Source organism: Rhipicephalus sanguineus, chromosome 2, assembly GCF_013339695.2.
Source record: "Rhipicephalus sanguineus isolate Rsan-2018 chromosome 2, BIME_Rsan_1.4, whole genome shotgun sequence".
NCBI lineage: Eukaryota > Metazoa > Arthropoda > Arachnida > Ixodida > Ixodidae > Rhipicephalus > Rhipicephalus sanguineus.
This window is the reverse complement of record NC_051177.1, coordinates 159,608,010-159,627,246: the sequence shown is the minus strand read 5'-3', so window position 1 is coordinate 159,627,246 and position 19,237 is coordinate 159,608,010. Positions and strand designations below refer to the sequence as shown.

General features: G+C 45.3%; 1 protein-coding gene across 1 annotated transcript; it reads right to left on the bottom strand.

The window, feature by feature from the left end:
* Positions 1–1,009: 1,009 nt before the first annotated feature.
* LOC125757396 (piggyBac transposable element-derived protein 2-like) lies at positions 1,010–17,681 on the bottom strand. The gene is made up of 4 exons (XM_049412975.1): positions 17,642–17,681; positions 17,226–17,427; positions 15,778–16,652; positions 1,010–1,110 (listed from the first exon to the last, which is right to left on the bottom strand). Exons 1-4 carry the CDS (start codon positions 17,679–17,681, stop codon positions 1,010–1,012), a joined length of 1,218 nt encoding a protein of 405 aa, XP_049268932.1.
* Positions 17,682–19,237: the final 1,556 nt, after the last annotated feature.

The window sequence follows — 19,237 nt, the reverse complement described above, 5'->3', positions numbered from 1 at the left end:
CACACACACACACACACACACACAAACACACACACACACACACACACACACACACACACACACACACACGCAGGCACGCAAGCTCGCACAACAGACACGCAAAGCAAGGTCTGCGTGAACACAGATGTTTTGTAAGCAGCCATGTCGGAGCTGCCTAAGCGTTAGCGCGGAAAATATAATCTGCCACCAATGAACGCACCGAAGACGACGATTGGGCGGCGTTTCCAGAGGGTTGATTTTAACTACCTTGCTCTGTGAGCGTATGATTGGGGTATTCGGACAAATAATTAACAGAGAAAGCAGTCACCGTGAGTTTTCTGCACACAGAAACGTAATCATTTTCGTTTTTCTCCTTTTCATGCTAGATATGACGAATGAAATAGGAAATGAAGATATGATTCATTAACACGAGAATTGATGTATGCTCGGATTTAAACAACTTACGTCATTTAATCTGCACTCTTCGTATAACTTTTGTGCGAGATAACTTATGTGCTCTGTCTTTGGACAACGCTTCAGTAAATTGATTGGAGCCAATGCTCGATTTTTATGGGCAGTGCATTTTTCCACGTTAGACTCTTGTAGCGTACGCGAGGTTGTGACATATACAGTGCGGGAGCGTAAATATGCACATATCTCAATGAATGCACTTTATTATTACCGAGTGCGTCCCCAATGCTCGCGGACTTTTATTAGCACGAAGAACATACAATGCGCGGGGCTACGTTATAGATTAATGGATGTCCACTTTATACAGAACTTGACGATGTCGGTGACGTCAAAAAACCGCAAGAAGTGTCCATTTAATTGCTATCGCAGTAATGGTGTTCGGTACAAAGTTCTCAAACCTTACGGCGCTCATATTTCACCCAGTAGGTTATTAAATGAAGTGGCACCCGTACATCTAAATGTCACGGCTGATCACTTTTTTTACCAGACGCTAACAATACACAACGAAGAAAATAGATGAAGACTAATGGAAGACTACGTTTCCTTGAAGATTATTCGGCTACTGCGCGTGGAGCCCCTGATCAGAGGGCCCACTTGCTATTAGACCTCGCTGGGCCTCTTTGAGGGTGGCCAGTGGGCTTCCGAAGTACGCGTCGGGGGCTGAATACGTTCAGTGTGCCTTCTTAACGACATACTGCAGCGCGTAGCCTCGATACAGAAGCACATAGACACAAGATACAGCACCTGTGTTGTTTGTCGATGTGCCTGCGTATTTGCGCTGACACCCTAGATTATGTCGTTAAAGGGACCCTCTAATACTTTTCCAGACCTAATTGTTTTACAATTTTTACCAACTGGTTGCGTAGACTGAAGGCTGAAAAGATTAGTGCAGCAAGAACGGCAGCGATAGGGACAGGCAGTCCGAAGTTTTTCAGCTTAGAACATGCCTACCCTCAACTCGATTTTCGTGGGGTCACCTGACCACGTGTCACTCGCCCTGTCACGTTTGATGGCGCCCCAACGAAATTAACTGAAAAATCCTACGCATTGGAAGCTTGCGTACAATGTTGCCCCTTCTTTCCAACGTAATGATGACGCCGTTCCGATGGTAACAAACAATGTGGTGCATTAAGAGTGAACTCGTGCGAAACGAGGAAGACCGCGAACGCCTCTATCATGTTTTGTAGTTTTAGTCATCTTTCTTGTTGCGACGACGTCTATATCAACGCTCTTACATTTTTTAGGGGCGAAGCTCCTTATAGCATCACCTGGTCGGTCGTCGCTCCATCCAGCGTGCCCCCGCCGTCGCGCCTCCCGTATCATTCGATAGATGGCGCTGTCCCATAGAGATGCATGTAAACTGCAGTTGGGTGACATATACTAGATGGCGCTGTCCCATTGAGATGCGTGCAATATGTGTAAAAAAAGAAAAGAAAGAAAAGGAAAAATGAAAAAAAAAGCAGCGGCACCGTGCACGCTAGATGCCGTGCAGTAATCAAAGCGGCGTATCTCTTTGATTACTGCTGGGAGAAACCACTGAACATTTCACGGTGTAACCATGATTGCTTCAGGAGCTTCGCCCAAGCTCTTCATCATTCACCAGTGGATATACTGTAATTTTTTTCCCTTCAGTTTCTTCAAACAACGGCGCCTGGAGCATCCCCAGCGCTTTTCCTCCAGCACCTTGGCAGTCGGCGCATTCTTGGCCGGGCGCTGCAGTTTTAAATCTGAAAAAATCTGAGATCTTTCGTCTAGTTGGTGTTCAGTGAAAAAAGTATGCTAAAGAAAAACTAAACCCAATAATAACTCCTTTTTTGACGCAATGCCGTTAATACTTCTAACGTTACATTTATCCAATCATAATCCAGCGCTCATCTTCGTCATTTCCGCCCGCAGTAGTTCTGGCGAGCGTTCCTACACGCTGATGCGGTCGGCAGCAATGTAGGCGCTTCAAAAATGTGTTGGAGGGGCCCTTTAAGCAAGCACCGACTAGCCCGTTAAGTCCCCTTATTAAGCGTATCTTTCAGTTCCGCCGAGTGAGCGCCTTTCTGGCCTTTCTGGCCTTTCATCTATTGAAAAGCTTTGTGTTAGTGTATCGAAGTGGAAAGACACGCTCTTTGGTGTCATGTAAACCTTACTCTGGATTCCAAGAGATGGCAAACGCGTGAGGGGGAGACAGAAAATTAGGTGGGTAGATGAGATTATGAAGTTTGTAGGTATAACTTGGCAGCAGAAAGCACAGGACCGGGTTGATTGACGGAACATGGGAGAGGCCTTTGCCCTGCTGTGGGCGCAGACAGGCTGATGATGATGATGATGAAACCTTACTTGATAAGATGCTTCTAGATAAATAAAAGAACGCCGCTGTTTGTCTTTTAAACGACTGCTCAGCTATTTCGAAATACTGAAACTCCTTCCCTGTTTTTGCTTCTTTTTCGGTGCTCTAAACTGAATTGCAAAGCGTTTAAATTTATTATATATAGTGCAGGACCAACACCGAATGTCTCTGCTGTTTTAGATTGCCACACGGGCATGCGAGCCACTTTTGTAGATACATATACATACTACGTACACTACGATGTAATATACATATGCCACATCCTTTTAATTTTCACACCTTCACGTAAGCACTTCCAGATTGTTATGTCATTACTTATCCCTTCTAATTATACAACTTAGCAACACATAATAGGAGGAAGTGTTTTAATAATCAGATATCAGGTTTTCCGGTGACTAAGATCAAATAAAATGTAGGAAAAAATAGTTCCTGACGAGCCATGTCCCCAACAATCTATAGTAAACGAACCGTGAAAATGTTCTTCCCCTGGAAAATGCTTGTGCTAATACAATGCCAATAGACAATGAGTTAGCCTTGTTGAGCTTCCTTATAATAGCCCTGATAATATTTGCTACACATCATGTCATTCTTACAGCGGTGGACATTACCTCTTCTCTTTTCACTTGCCCCGCCACGGTGGTCTAGTGGTTATGGCGCTCGATTACTGACCGGAAGGCCGCGGGATCGAATCCCGGCCGCGGCTGCTGAAATTTCAATGGAGGCGAAAATGTTCCAGGCCCGTGTACTTAGATTTAGGTGCACGTTAAAGAGCCCCAGGTGGTCGAAATTTCCAAAGCCCTTCACTACTGGGTCTGTCATAATCATATGGTTGTTTTGAGACATTAAACTTCAGATATTATTATTATTATTATGATTATCTCTTTCCACTTGCGCTCTATATCAGCATTCTACGTGAACTCCCATTTACTGAGATAAGGTGTAAGGAAGGGCGTAATACAGCCATTACAGCTGTCTTTCCAGCATGGCCGCTTCACGGGCAATCTTATTCTACATTGTTCCTTTGCCCTTTCCTTCTGTCTTGCCCTTTGAATGGGGAAATTTGGTTAATCCATCTATATCTGAGGAACACGAGGTAAACATTCGCAGCTCGACTAGCTGAATATGTGTGTTCAAATTTGTGACCGCTGCAACCACGTCTTATGAGCACTCAGAAGGTGAAATATTACTGCAACGGAGCGCGTCTCCGTGCTCAAAGCTGCGGTGCTAATTCACCAGGCATGCAGACAAGTAACACACACACACACAGATAGATAGATAGATAGATAGATAGATAGATAGATAGATAGATAGATAGATAGATAGATAGATAGATAGATAGATAGATAGATAGATAGATAGATAGATAGATAGATAGATAGATAGATGCCTCCTTTGATACAACAATGAATCGGGTATTGCGGAAAGTCTCACAACTTCAAAACATCGATACGGAAAATTCCGGCAGATACCTCGCGTTTTGGGAACCGATTTAATGCAAAGCACTCAGCGAGGAGCTGCCCGCGTTGTAGTATTTTGCTTTATTGATTTTACGAAGTGGATCCAAGTGTATGCGTAAATTAATACTTGCAGGCGTTTGTGGGGTAAGGTTACCAGGCATGTCGACTACAGTTCCGTGTAAATGTTCGCTCATCATCCGACGTGACGTCGTCACTCACGTTACAACACAGACGTAACTTTTATAGAAATGACATATCAGCAGCGTTCGTTGCCGTATTCCGGCGGGGGCAGGGGTAGACTACCGGTAGCTGAGTCACAGGTGTACATATTTAATGTTGATTACATCATAGAGCGGACAGCCGACACCTCAACCATAATTGATGTTTTGAAACTACCACAATCATTAGTGATGTTAAGAAACCGTTGATATAATGCATTTATCTACAACGTGCGCCGCGTGCTTGCTGGCCTAGTGTCACTGCAGCACGCTTGTCAGCGTTTGCATGCAACATTAATATCGCCAACGATACCAAACGGTACGTCCTTCTTACTCTTACCCATGTAACATGCCTTTCACTGTGAAGCTATATTTGGTCAGCCTGGGCCGCAGTAGGCGGCGTCCGCAGCAAACACATAGCGGGTACATTGGTAGAGCCGGCAGGCCACGTGACCTCGACTGTACCAATCACATGTAAGCGTGCGCATTTTAACATTAGCGGTGTATTTAATGCATCGCGTGATCATTTTAGCAAATCATATGGACTCTCGTGCTTTCCTAACCACGCGTGATCTCGCTAGCAAATTGCATAGAATCTCACCTATAGACATCGCCATACCGAATACGCAGGGTTGGGAGCTTGCGAAGCGGAGTCCAAGCGCCAGCGGAGAGCCAAAGACTCCGAGACGCGTACTCGCCAAGCCGCATGCCACAAGGCGGACGACCGTCTTCAAAAAGAGGATTGACTGCAGATTTTTTTTTGGTTTCCAGCCTTTATTGGCAGCGTCCATCGGTTGATACAGACTGTGACTATATCACAGTTTATATCAACTAGAGGCGCTTGCCCGCATGCTAGAGGACATTGTATGCAGATACGCACCACACGATACTGATGGAACAAGTTTCATGGAGCACGCGAGAGCCACGTCATGTTAGTTATGTGATGACACGTTAATCATGTTTGTCACATGCTCATGTTCTCGAACGTCAATTCTGGTACATGCCTAGTTAAGAAGCCGACCAAGAGGATGCCCAGATGTGGGCGTGTTGATTGATAGAGAGAGTAGAAACGGTCAGGTTTACCAATAAATGGTTCTCATTTGATGAAAGGACACATAGACTGGTTACTTGTGTTACATATCATGCATATAAAACTGTTGGTTGATTAATATACGCAATAATAAAAAAGAGGGTGCGAATACCGCCTAAGAGTATTCCTGCATACGCTAGTAATAGTGAAAAGCATCTATTTCGTGCCTGTATCTGTAACAACAGAGAGGGTTTCATTTCAGTAAAAAAAAATGAGTTCAATAGCCGAATATGTCAATTAATAAGCTAACCGGCATGCAAAATACTTTTATAGGCTATATATAGTGTTTGCCGCGCTTAAATAAGATGCCTAACATGCGTAGCCTATAGATGTATGCAAGGACACTCAGCACGGCGCGTTACATACAGCAAACACTTAAAATATGCAGGGTGTTCAAAATTAAGCTTTGTGGTTTTCTTAAAATGCAGCACTGGGAGGTGCGTAAAAACCACCTCTGCAGATAAGCTTTTCAACCAGGGGGACACAAAGTTAGACAATAATTATCTCTGCCAGCCGCCCAATTAACTCAGATTGAATAATTAACTTTTTAATGAGCGCAGCAAGCGGGCATGTTTGTATTGAAAAGTTAGAGACCGTCGCGTTCCTACACGGTTCGACTTGGAAAAATTCTTCTAGCTTGTCTGTGCCCCGAGGTATCCAGCTAAAAGTTTAATTGCGGCTTGCATGATTACGCATGCAAGACAGTGAGCACTTGCGCAAAGCTCCACACAGACGCGCCCCGGTTGTTGCGGGCGACGTTTAATCTGACAACGGGTGGTAAGAATAGGCAAAGATGATAACGGTTACTCTTTTGCTACCGGCTGGCGATAGCAAGCATTGACTGCTCGTCACATCAAGGAGGTACATTGCGCCGATCCTCGCCGTCTTGCATGCGTAATCGTGAAAACCGCAATTAGATTATGCAGCGGGATATCTCGGGGCACAGACATGCTAGAGGAATTCTTCTAAGTGGAACTATGTAGAAACACGACGGCCTTGCAACTTTTGTGTACAAACATGCCCGCTTGCTGCACTCATTAAAAAAGTAATTATTCAAACTTAGTTAATTAGGCGGCTAACAGCAATAACTATCGCCTCACTTTATGTCTCCCTGAATACATAACTTATCTGCAAATGTGGTTTTCACGTGCTCCCCAGTGCTGAATTTTAACAAAACCATACACCTTAACATTGAACACCCGGTATTTTAATTGGCCCTAGAACAGTGCCTAAATGCTCATTCTCGCGATCGAGATCCATAACTGTCGGTAATGTCTTTGAAAGCGTCATAGAGTTTGTACAGACTCCAGAGTAAATGCTTACCATAGGGTCCATGCATTAGTATCTCCGACTGTAAGGGTGCCGCCATTCGCGCCGTTACACTGCCATGCCAGCGTTACCAGCCCCTGAGACGCGTGCTATACTAAAGGTGGCGTAGATACGGTGCACATTCCTCTATTGAACGATGTCCTTCTCCATGAAGTCTGTTTCGTATCTATCCACTTTTTAAAGAAGTAACCTCCATAGCAGGGCCTCTTTGTCGTCATAGAGGGTATTACTGACATCACTTTGAAGCAAAATCTGGTCTACACCGTTTAAACTTCAGTCGTAATCCAAGTATGTACATGAACCAAGGAGGTTTAAAAAAAATTCTGGAGTGGAAGCTCTTGCAACGCCTTGCCAGCGCAAGTGAAGCCAGTTTTTGCCCACCAAAGAGCTCGGAAACATGGTGTTTTCTTGTGGTGCCTACTAATAGATCAAATGGCTTTGATCTATTAGTACAAATACTACGTTAATTATAAAATAAAAGATAGTTGTTGCCGACAAAAGTAACCCGTCGAGTGGAGTATTGGCGATTGATATCCAATAAAATTTGCCACAACTTTGAGGCTTACTGATGAAAACTAGTAACACAAAGACACGCTTGGAGCAGTATCTGGCCCGTAAAAGTTGCCATAATAAGTCGTTCTGGCGTGCGTGGAAAACGCTCGCTTTCCTTCGCCAACGCCGATGATTTATCGTGCCCCTACTAAGATGGCGGCCGCAGCTGCCATCTTTTGGTGGGCACGGCTTCACTCTTGCGCAATAATCGCCACTCCAGCAATTTTTTTAACCTCCTTGACATGAACTGTATTTCCATAAAGTTTCACCATAGAGAAAGAAAAATAAGAGAGGTGTCACGAATTAGCGGGTTATAAAGCGCGCGCGAGGCCGCTTTCAAACTGCTACGAGACAGAACGGCGCGAACCGCTCGCCAAAAAGCGCGAAAAGACGAAAAAACAAGCATCAAAAGACGCCGGCGCGCCGCATCCTCCTCACCCAATCGAGCCAGGCGCAGACGACGCGATCAAACGCCCGGCAAATCCTGGATGTTTCTAGAAGGAAGGGGTGACGCATCCACGAGATATATCACATATGGGTCGTTTCTGAAGGGTATTTGGCGACAGGATTCCAACAACATATCGATACCTATCTTCAACATGACTAAAATCTAGACGCCGATTTTGAAATATAGAGTTTTGTTTCACGGTTAGGTATCAACACATGGTAGCCGCAGGGGATGCCTCACGACAGCAAAGCTTTAGACCTGTCATGCCTGTGCAGCTTAAAGGGGTACTGACACCATTTTTCGAAGGCGAGTTTACTCTGCCATACAAATCTACTGTGTGCAGAGATGGCTCTGAGCAAGTGTGAAGCTCAGCAAATGCTGATAAGACATTTTGATATTAAAGTCAATTTTTCCATGGCGCACCTACTGACATCGACAATAGCTTGACGTTAGGCTACAGTACAAATTCTGGTGCCTTCACGCAGCAGTCTGGCTAGTTGTGATGACGTTAGGTACCAAAACTTCCAAGATGACCGCTTGTGCGTCAACAACGGAGCCACGGTGCGGAGCGGCCGTGGAAACGTTACCGTATATTCTGCGAGCACGTGACGAGAAGCTCATACCGTGTTCTGACGTCAGGGTACAGTAGGAGCCGAAGCTAGCTTTTAAAAACATACTGTAATTAGTTTTTCAGGGCGCACTCGCGCTTAGCACTACCTTTTCTGGGCTCTTGAGGGCTTGACCTTCCATTTGACGCAAGAAAAACAACTGAAAATATTCGTGTCAGTATCCCTTTAAAAACATACTTATCAAGAAAATGAAAAAAATGGGCCGAAGACAGTCATGTGCGGGCCGCGGGCCTCTAGGGAGAGGCCCACGGGCCGCGTGTTTGGGTCCCCTGCGCTATGCAGGTATAGTGTGCAGAGCTGCATGATACTGCCGCAACACCGTTGGAATGTGCAGGAATAGCATATAGGTTCAAATAGCATAAGGCATGAGGCAAAATATATTCGCTTGACGACATATCACGCTTGAAAAAAGGCAATTATGAATTCCGTGCCTGGTGATGTCCCTTTAGCTCGAAACATACGCATACAATGAGAAAGCGCCGAGAAGCTTATTTAGGCCTTTAATAACCAACTGTAACGAACACCGAAAACAGATCGAAATCGCTTCGTCCACCTCCTGCCAATCCTACCTGCGTATTCTAGTGATCACCTTCTACCAGTACAGCATCGCTAGCAAGGCATAGAGCATTATGACATAGAAAAAAAGAGCGCGGTGCAAGCCGTACATAACACACACTGCTGAAAACTGCCAGGAGAAGCCCTCAAAGAGGAGCTTTATAGGTGATAATGAATAGTGTCACGACGTTCGGGAACGCTAGAAATGAAGGGATCAGCTTCACAGCTACGTTCATTCTGCAGAGGTCCACAAAGACGTCCTAAATTTGCTCCAGTGGTGGTAGTTAATAGCAACGACTGCCGACACCTTCACAATTCGCAAGGCAGATGTGCACCCTTGCGGCAAGCGCATGCAGTGCGAGAAACTTTAGCGTGGCAGGATATGTGATGCAACGGTGGATGGCGTGCTTGAAGCCGGAATCTCTAGATAATTTGATTTTTTGCACAATAACACGTGAAGAAATAAACTATAAAATATGCCACAAAAGACTTACGGATGGCATAGTAGCAGTGCTGTGATATATGAAAAGAATTCTACCACAAATTCTTTTTTCGTCCTTTCGGCTGCCTATATGTATTTCTGAAAGTACACGTGGTGCACACAGTTCGTTACAGTTGAAGAGGGCGTTCTGTTCTCTGTCTCCTCTGTTTTTATTCACTTTCTATCGAAACCGAACTCATGCTACAAATCACTTTCCTCGCTGCAATATCTGCTACAAAACGCACTTGATGATCCCCATTGCATTTGCGAAGTAAAAAAAAAAACAGTTATAGTACACCATTGCCGAACAAACATTCATTGTACCCAGTATGTCCACTGAACTGTTTCCACCGTGAGCCCCTTTTTACATGAAATTACCGTAGGTTAAAGTAGAATTGTTAACGGAACATTCGCCATCAAAGCGTGGATATTTGCTACTTAACACTTTGCTGTAGATTCTATGTTGTGGCAACACCACCTATATTATTGGAGCGGGCCTCTGTCGGGCCTGATCTGCCGTCGGGCCGGGCCGGGCCGGGTAGGCGAAATTTTTTCTCGGGTTCGGGCCGGGCCCGGGTCGTGCATTGAATCACCGGGCCGGGCTCGGGCGGGTAAACTTGAACGAGTTCCGGGCCAGGGCCGGGCCCGGGCCGAAAATCACGGCCCGTGCAGTGCTCTAGTAGGGCAGTCGAGACAGGAGTGAAGAAGAAGTCAGCGAAGGAGTGAGCGAGTCAGTCGGCCCGGTGATGGTGACGTTACGCGAAGTGTGGCTCCGTTAGCCAAAGAAGACGTGTTTATGATGGTGTGCGGTCAGTCGCTCGTCGATCTGGAAGAATCCGATGACGACACCGTGTGAGCCGTGACAAGTCACGACGACGGTTGAGCTACGACGATCAACGCTGGAGCTGGCGTGAGTGTTTCCTTGAAGAGAAGCATTCGATTACCGTCCAAGTGTTGTGGACTGGATACGCCATTATCTATTCAGGACTTTAACTGTCGTTGAATAGTTGTAATGCATGCGATTGCATTTGCAGCGTGTGATCTGTTCGTTTAGCTCCCGTTGTGTAAACACCATCTGAGTAATATTGTGAAGTTGTAACTGGTACCAGCCGAGTGTGCACGGGTTTGTGTTATTTGTGTTGCCTTAACTGAGAATATATTTCGTTTTCGTTTGTGTTATCGACTCTCGGCTCTGACTCGGTCTTTGGACCACAACCGGCGTTCGCTGGCGCACCAAAAGACCAACTCTAAATTGTCCGCGCTTTCGTGGTGCGTTTTCGGAGGGCCTTGACGCCAGCCCTTAGAATCCGCCCGGCGATTGCCGTCCCGATTAACGGGATTAGTGACAAGAGGACACTGCGAAATCTGCCCTCAGGAAGTACGTCACGACTAATTAACGAACTAATGCTCTCACCAAACGCCAGAGGACGCAAGCGCGAAAAAAAAAGTTGCCATCAATCCAACAGAATTGTTTTTGCCAAAAATAATTATATGCCCAAATTTAGCATGTTCTTTATACATAAAAACAATTTATTCAACACACGTGGTTATTTTTATTCAGCCGTACCGTCATAAACACCATCTCCCACCGACAAGCCCATGCATGACAGCGGGAAGGTTTCGTCCACGTCGGCTGCGTCGGTGTTTTCTTGAGTGAGACAACCAGTGAAGCACGTTTTCAAGCAAAGCTTGTAGAATGACATGTTGTTGGGCTAGTTGGGCCATTTATTCAGAAAAAGCTTACAACTGCGCGAATAAGACACCATGTACAGAAACATCGAAACACGCACATACACACACACACACACACGTTGCGCTTTGTGTACTTGCGTGTTTCTACGTTTCTTACGTGGTGTCTTATTCGAGCAGCTGTAGCCTTTTCCTGAAGGTTGTAAGGACGGCGAGGTTCGCTAAAAAAATCACAGCATATCCACGGAGTGAATGATGATGAGTGGGCGAAGCTGCGGAGGTTCATCGGTAAACCGTGAATCTTCCGTGAATTCTGCCCAGTATATCATCACCGACGTGAGATCGGGCGTGTTTATACTGAAGGTTCGATGAGAGTTATGACGACTTGCAGCTCACTTTAATTTTACATGTACGCTGTGAATTTTCATTGTTTAGAAAACCATTGCTTAGAAAACATCTGGCGTCTTTCGTTAAGCAGCTGGAGTCTTTTCGTGTTGCTTTAGAAACATCTGGCGTTCTTTCGTTTTGCTTTTACAAAACATCTGGCGTCTTTTGTTGGTTTATTTCATCAATCAACGGCGTTCTGAACAAAATTTTTATTGTTTAATCACGCACAGGAGAAATCTCACCAGGCACTACCTTGGAGGTAAAGAATGGCTGCTAATGGGATTGAGAGACAGAAGAAGTCGGCTTTTAGCTAACGCTGCGAATTTTTTATTGTTCAACAACGCACAGGAAAAATCTGCCACCGGCACCACCTTGCAGGTCAAAGCGTAAGACTGGTTACACACTACGCTACGAGGGACGAACGGGTGCCGCTATAAGGAGCTTCGCCCCTAAAAGAGTTTGAGGCTCTATGCGGCGGCTAGACGTGAACATACGTGCGCTGCGTCTCGCACCGACGCGAGCGTTTGTGCGCTGAGCTCGGTGCGAAACATTGAGGAGCGTTCGCTGGGCCTCGCATGCTTCACGACGCGTTTCCCGAAGCCTCGGATCACGAATAAATCCTGGCTTTTCTGGTATATTGTGTCGTGTGGCTTCTGTGCGCTCTTTTTTTTCTGTGCATTCTTTCGGTTAATCCCAGTCGTGACTCGCGACTTCATTGCTATGTATATTTCACTTCTTCCTCCGTCAGCATTGTGCGCTGTGTTTTTGCCAGAGATCCTTACGCCCCACTGTATCGTACTTCACCAGCTTCTGCCAACTCTTGCCTTGTGTGCGTTGTCTGTGTTCTCTCTGTATTTGTTACAATGTTTCTTACAATTTATTTGTAAGCCGAGATGCATTTGTTGTCTACCTTGCATTTCTGTGCGATGCTGTTCTCATTTCGCGCTTTTTATATGCTCAGCCTGTACCTTGCTTTAGAAAAAAAACATTGCGGATAGTCTGTCTCTTTGATTGATACATAGATTGACCGCTTGTTCCAAAAGAAAAACACGAGCGCGATGAATAAAGCCGTAGTGAATTATGATTACCTGCATCTCTTTCTATTATAACTTAATCTAAATGAAGATTACGTCACGACCTCACTTCGCAAGAACCATTAACTAGACAAACTAGGGAATCGCTAAATCACAACGACAAACAATAGCTTTGCCATTTGGGGAAAAAAAGTGGTCTGAAATTATGAACTTTAGCAATAGCCAAACGTCGGTGACGGAGAGTAATTTAAGATTCGTGCCAGTGAAACCGAAACAGGAAGCGCAGGCCACTTGCTCTCACCAACCACCAGGTGCGCTAGGCTCGATTGGGCCGCTGGGGTCTATGAGAGTGTCCACTCTTAACTTTTTTTTTCTTTCTCTACGGTTTCACGCAGTACCGGTGCCTGTTTGCAGCATATTCGTGGTATATTAGATTACACTAATTATGAGTCAGCTTGTAACAGCGTCGCCATTCTTCAGATTGATTGCAGCGGAAGATAGGTCTATATTTAAACGCGATCCTTGTAATGGTTCTGTTTGATTCGCTGATTGTTTTGATCGACTTGACGTACAAAATGTTCATATTGTTTGCTAAACATAATACAAGAACATTACCCATCCCAAAGAAGGAAGATCTTAAAGATGACAGATTTTAATTTTTCCAAAACTCAGCTATATTATCTAGATCAATGCAAGAATATGAGCGGGTAAACGCTGAGTGAATATGATAACACTCACTAAGCCTGATTTATTTTTTACAGCATGCAGTCTTCAAGCTGTACATTGTGTGTTTACATCTACAGCTTGAATATTTACCTCTTGAAACTGTATTGCATCGAATTCCTAGCTCATATTCTCGGTGACATGTGCTTCTAGTAGAAACCGTTTTATTACTAGTTTTACCTTACCTATTGTATCGAATGAAAATGTTGTCTTCAAAGACAAAATGAGTATTTCATCAAGTAAAAAAAAAATGTGGCATGCTGACAACCTGTATGCCATCCATGAGACAGCATATCTTCCGTGCTTATAGTTCAGTGCCCGACCGCCTTTTCCACAACAAATTAGCTGTGGTTTGAACCAGAGCGTTTGAAGGCATTTTAATTGAATGTGTGAATTTATGCAGCAGCAAGAATGAAGGAATTATTTAAAAGTCAGGAAGGTAGTGACTCGCTACAAATCTCTAATGACCCACCTTGAAAACGTGCCTGTGACCTATAAATTATGGCGAAATGATACGTAAGGTACCTCAAGTACAACTATTTGTTACCGATTCTTAATAATAAAGGCGACAGTATTAAAAAATTGGCCGTGTATCTGCGTGCTCCGCTGCAAATGCCGTGTAAGGACGATAGAGCAGGTGCTGCGTGAGATATGGACGCCATCTGGCAATACGTCGGGAAACATGAGCTTGTGCAGAGGGGTTCCTTCCTCCGTGGCAGAGGGTGTTCGTCGGCACGCATAGGCATTTTCAGCGCAGCCGCATTTTCAGCGCAGCTTAAGAAAATAGGGTCCTTAGAATTACGTATCTATGTATTTGCTATTAAAGGAAGACACCACCTAATACTTACCTAGTGATGTTGCGCCTCAGATATGCGTAATATTTACTTTTTGATCGGCAATGTTCTCAAGTATGAACAGCCCTACAAGTTCAAGATGGGTGGGCGGTAAGCAAGTGGTTCAACTTTGGCCAAGCCGCTGAATCAGGTGACAGACAGACAAACAGAAAGACAGACAGACAGACAGACAGACAGACAGACAGACAGACAGACAGACCAAAATTTCTGCGTTTGAGTTCCCCAAGAAAGACCATCGTCTTTAAAAATTCGCTACACCCCACGCTATACCCGCATGCGGTTTACGAGGAGTGGAGTCAAGTGCAGTCGTACGCCAGGCCTGCGATGAATAGGCCTCTGAAGCATGGCTGATGAATGCGGCACTTTATGTAATGCACGCATAATAACACACCACACACACACACACACACACACACACACACACACACACACACACACACACACACACACACACGCAAAGCAAGGTCTGCGTGAACTCAGATGTCTTGTAAGCAGCCATGTCGTCGGAGCTGCCTAAGCGTTAGAGCGGAACGTTAGAGCGCAACGCACCGGAGATGACGATTTGGCGGTGTTTCCAGAGGGTTACTTTTACCTACCTGCTGTGTGAGCGTATGATTGGGGTATTCGGACAAATAATGCACAGAGGAAGCAGTCACCTGAGTTTTCTGCACAAAAAACGTAATCATTTTCGTTTTTCTCCTTTTCATGCTAGATATGACGAATAAAATAAGAAATGAAGATAGGATTCATTAACATGAGAATCGATGTATGCTCGGATTTAAACAACTTAGGTGATTTACTCTGCACTCTTGGTATAACTTCTGTGCGAGATAACTTCTGTGCTCTGTCTTTGGACAACGCTTCAGTAAATTGATTGGAGCCAATGCTCGACCTTTATGGACAGTGCATTTTCCCATGTTAGACTCCTGTAGCGTACGCGAGGTTATGATATATACAGTGCGGGGGCGCACATATGCACACATCTCAATGAATGCGCTTTATTACTTCTTGCCCAATTTGATATTACGGTTTTAAACTGCTTTGAAGCAGCGCTAAGCGACAAGAGAAGGAAATAAAGCAAGCGGACGCAGAATACCGGGCGCATGCTTGGTGTGAATCCGTCTGTTTGCTATTATTGCAATAGCAATTACGTGGACACTCTCAGTGGATTTTTGCCGTCGCCGTCACTTCCCGTGTATGTGTATGTATGTATATCTTCTTCAGACCTGAGAAAAAACTAGCCAGGGTAAACTCTTATAAACTCTTTATTGCAACCATTTGAAAGCCCCGAAACACTTTTCGGAAGAAGAAAAAATAAAAACTGTAATTTCAGACGAGAAATTAGCTGCGCCCATTTGGGTACAACAGGCCTAACATGAGTGAAAGTCAAGAAAGCAGTTTCTGTTGAGAAGGCAAAGAAACAGGTCACATTTAATGCACCTAACGCGTGTTTTTCCGCTGCAACCTTGATTGCGGCATCTCATCTGAGACTTTAAGGGCACATGCTCTGGAAAATGCCCGTACTTGTCCAATCGGACCTCACTTGGCGGCATGGAAGTCACCTTGGTCCGTTTAGCGAGTGCAGCAGTCTCGCCAATTTCAAGATCTTGCTCTACTTCGTTTACGGCTTCTTGCATTTCGTCGACGTGGGCGCGAATTAGCGTTTCCGCAACTCGGTTCTTAAACTCGAATTGATCGAGAATATCTTTTGCTGCAACATCCATGAGTTTGCAGTCGTTCCTGTATTCAATCCAGGCATTTGCGACCGCTGGGTCTAGAAAGTGGGCAAATACCCTAATGGTCCACTTCTTCGTACGTATTTTTGTCCTGTAATAGGACACGTATCTGTCCGCAAGATCAACACCGCCCATGTTTTTGTTGTATGTTTTGATGCAGTGCGGCTGCGGCACATCTACTTTCTTCCTCTCTTCCTTCGACCATCTTCTGCAAGTGCCTTCTGGAGTGATGCCGCAGGCAGTCGAAAGAATCATGACTGATTTTCGATCCTTCCACTTCGTGAGACACATTTCTCCCTCACTGCGGACAACGCAGCATGATTTGCCTCGTTTCATGCTCTTTTCGTTTGGAAGCTTTGATGCCGCACCTCCAGTTCTGTTTGCCATAATTGTACCGGTAACATGTGCATTCCTTCGGAGAAGGTATTCGGCGAGATTCAAACCTGTAAAAAAGCGGTCCGTGAACACATGAACTGGTTGTTCTTCCGGCACTGTATGCAGAAGACGCTTCACTATTGCCCCGCCAAGACCAAGTTCTTTCGTATCGGCTTCAGGAACAGTTCCTTTACCTGTGTAGATGACGAAATCTAACACAAGTCCATCAGAACTCGACAAAACAAAGTTCTTAAGGCCGACGGGATTTGGTTTACTGGGCACGTATTGTCGGGCAGGACAACGTCCGCTGAATGGAATCATTCGTTCGTTGACAGATACTGCTTTTGGACGCGGGAGCTCGAGGCACGCTTTTCGAAATGAATCGATGATGGGTTCCGCTCTGAACAACTTGTTTTCAGTTTGTGCATCGGTTGTTTGGCTGAGGTCCACGAAGTGCAGCATACCACGTAACTCGAAGAATCGGTCGCGTGTCATGTTTTCTGTGACAAGAGGCACAGCCGATATGCGGGACCAGTAGAGTCTTGCTCTTGGGAGTCCGAGAAGGCCCATTAGCATGTGTATTCCGGCAAGTTTTTTCATTTCTGCCGGTGACGTTCGCACAGACCTGTGGTCACGCATCTGAACAGAATAGAGATTTGTTTGTTCTGCGCAGAGCTTCCAAAAGGGTTCCGGAAAATACTTCGCAAAGTAGGCAAACGGAGACATAGGAAACCATGAGTGGACTTGGCACGGCGCAGAGTCCGAAATGCACCTGAGAGGGAAGCTGCAATAAAAAGTACCAGTCACAAGGTAAACTCAATAGGCTGCAGTCAAATAATGCTGTTATCTTCAAAACAAATAACTGAAACGGAGCACGCACTCTGTCGCTTTCCAAATGGGGCCACGACCTTGAACTTTGTGGCTAGCTGGCGTGTCATCTTCAACTTCATCATCATCGTCACTGCTGCTACCTGAGCATTCACTGCTGCTGCGTGGCTCAGCCAGAATGTCGTCTTCATCAGACAAGTCAATGTCGCTCTGAAAGAGTAGCTCTTGAATCTCCTCATCGCTGAGTAACCTGCCTGTAACAATCAACAGAATCAAATTTATTTTCAACGTAACGACCTGAAGTACCCAATTGGGTACAGTTGTAAATAAGTTGCGCTATCTCTAAGGCAAGACGTAGGAACAGGCCGACACTTTCCATGCTCCTTCTCTAATATATCCTGAACGTTAATATACAATATTTAAGAACACATATGTAGTATTTATTGAATGAAAAAAAGTTAAACTCACCTGGTCGCTTGCGCGCGCTTTCTTTCCGTGACGCCGCCATACTCGTCTGTACTGCGAGAGCATACATAAACCTGCGACGACATCTCGTGGGGATTTTGTTAACTGATGATTCCGCGTCCACAAGAACCCATTTTCGCCTAGCGGTCTTCGACTATAGGAGCATAGCGCGCGTTTTTCAAATGTACCCATTTGGGTACTCACGGACTGAAGAGGATATATAAATAAAAGCCACAAATAAAAATAGTTCGGAAGAAAAAAAATTCAGCAGATCCCACGTACCGTGGGAATCGATGTTGTGCGAAGCATGCGCAGGATGGTGACTGTGGCGTAATTTTTCACATTGAGCGAAACGTTACGGAATGACAATAGAGAAATGTGGAAGTGGTATACGCACACTCATATGTTGAAGAGTCGCATATGTATTATGTAACCAGTTGCTTACCGTTGAGTAACGATGCCAACAGCAACATGGGTGTTACCAACACCAGACGCGGTAAGCTGATATGTGGTGCTTATATTCTACAATACTGGATAGCGCTAATTCTAACAGGGAAAAGAAGGAACAAAATGCGCAGGACAGGCGTTACCCGCAACTAAGCCTCACTGAGGAAAGTTTTCCACGATATATACACAGCAAAGTGGCACGCGCAGGCGCGCTGCATGTAACTTAGCCACAGTTGCAGTTGTTACAGTTGTTATGCTTGCACTTTTCCGTTATGACGGAGAACGCGCGCACGTTTCACGAACCCGTATTCATGGCTGGAAGGGGTTCATTACAGTTCTTTAACAAGGGCATCATCACCGTTATCAGTGAGCACCAGCAGCTGGACCGGACTTGTTAATCGGATCCGTTCGTGATCGCGGTTACGAGGGGTCTAAGTGTAGTGAAGTGCGATGTATATATAGTACAGCTGGTGGAAATCGTGGATGCTTCTTACGATGAAATTATCTATGATGCCCCCTGTCCTGGACGTGGCAGTGAGGTCTATTGATGCCCTGTCCACATCCAAGCCGCCATTCATGCAGTATAAGGACCAGGCGTTGTTGATTCTTTATAAAACAATGTTGAAGCCACCGGTAATGACGAGAGGCCTGGTACTCTCGGCAGAGTTATTGTAAGAAACATTGGCCCCGGTTTTCGCGTAATCCACGTGGTCCACGTTGCGGACCACGTGGACGAGTGGATAGTAGCTGAGCGTCTTCCAGGGGTGTTCAGTCTTCAGCTTCCTCACTTTCGTTGCATCCGCCATGGTAGTGTAGCGGTTACGGTGCTCGGCTGCTGACTCTAAGGTGGCGGGTTCGATCCCGGCCGCGGCGATCCAATTTCTATTGAGGCAAAATACTAGATGCCCGTGTACTGTGTGACCTCGGTACACGTTAAAGAATACCAGATGGTCAAAATTTCCGGAGCCCTTCGCTACGCTGTCTCTCATGATCATATCGTGGTTTTGGGACATAAAACCACAACAATTATTAATATTAGCACTTTCCATGCGTGCCATTTTGTGTGTGTTCGCGGTTACTGTGTTGGTTGAGACTCTGTATCACCTGTGGCACATACCCGCATAACATGAACTCTGGTATTCGGGTATGTGC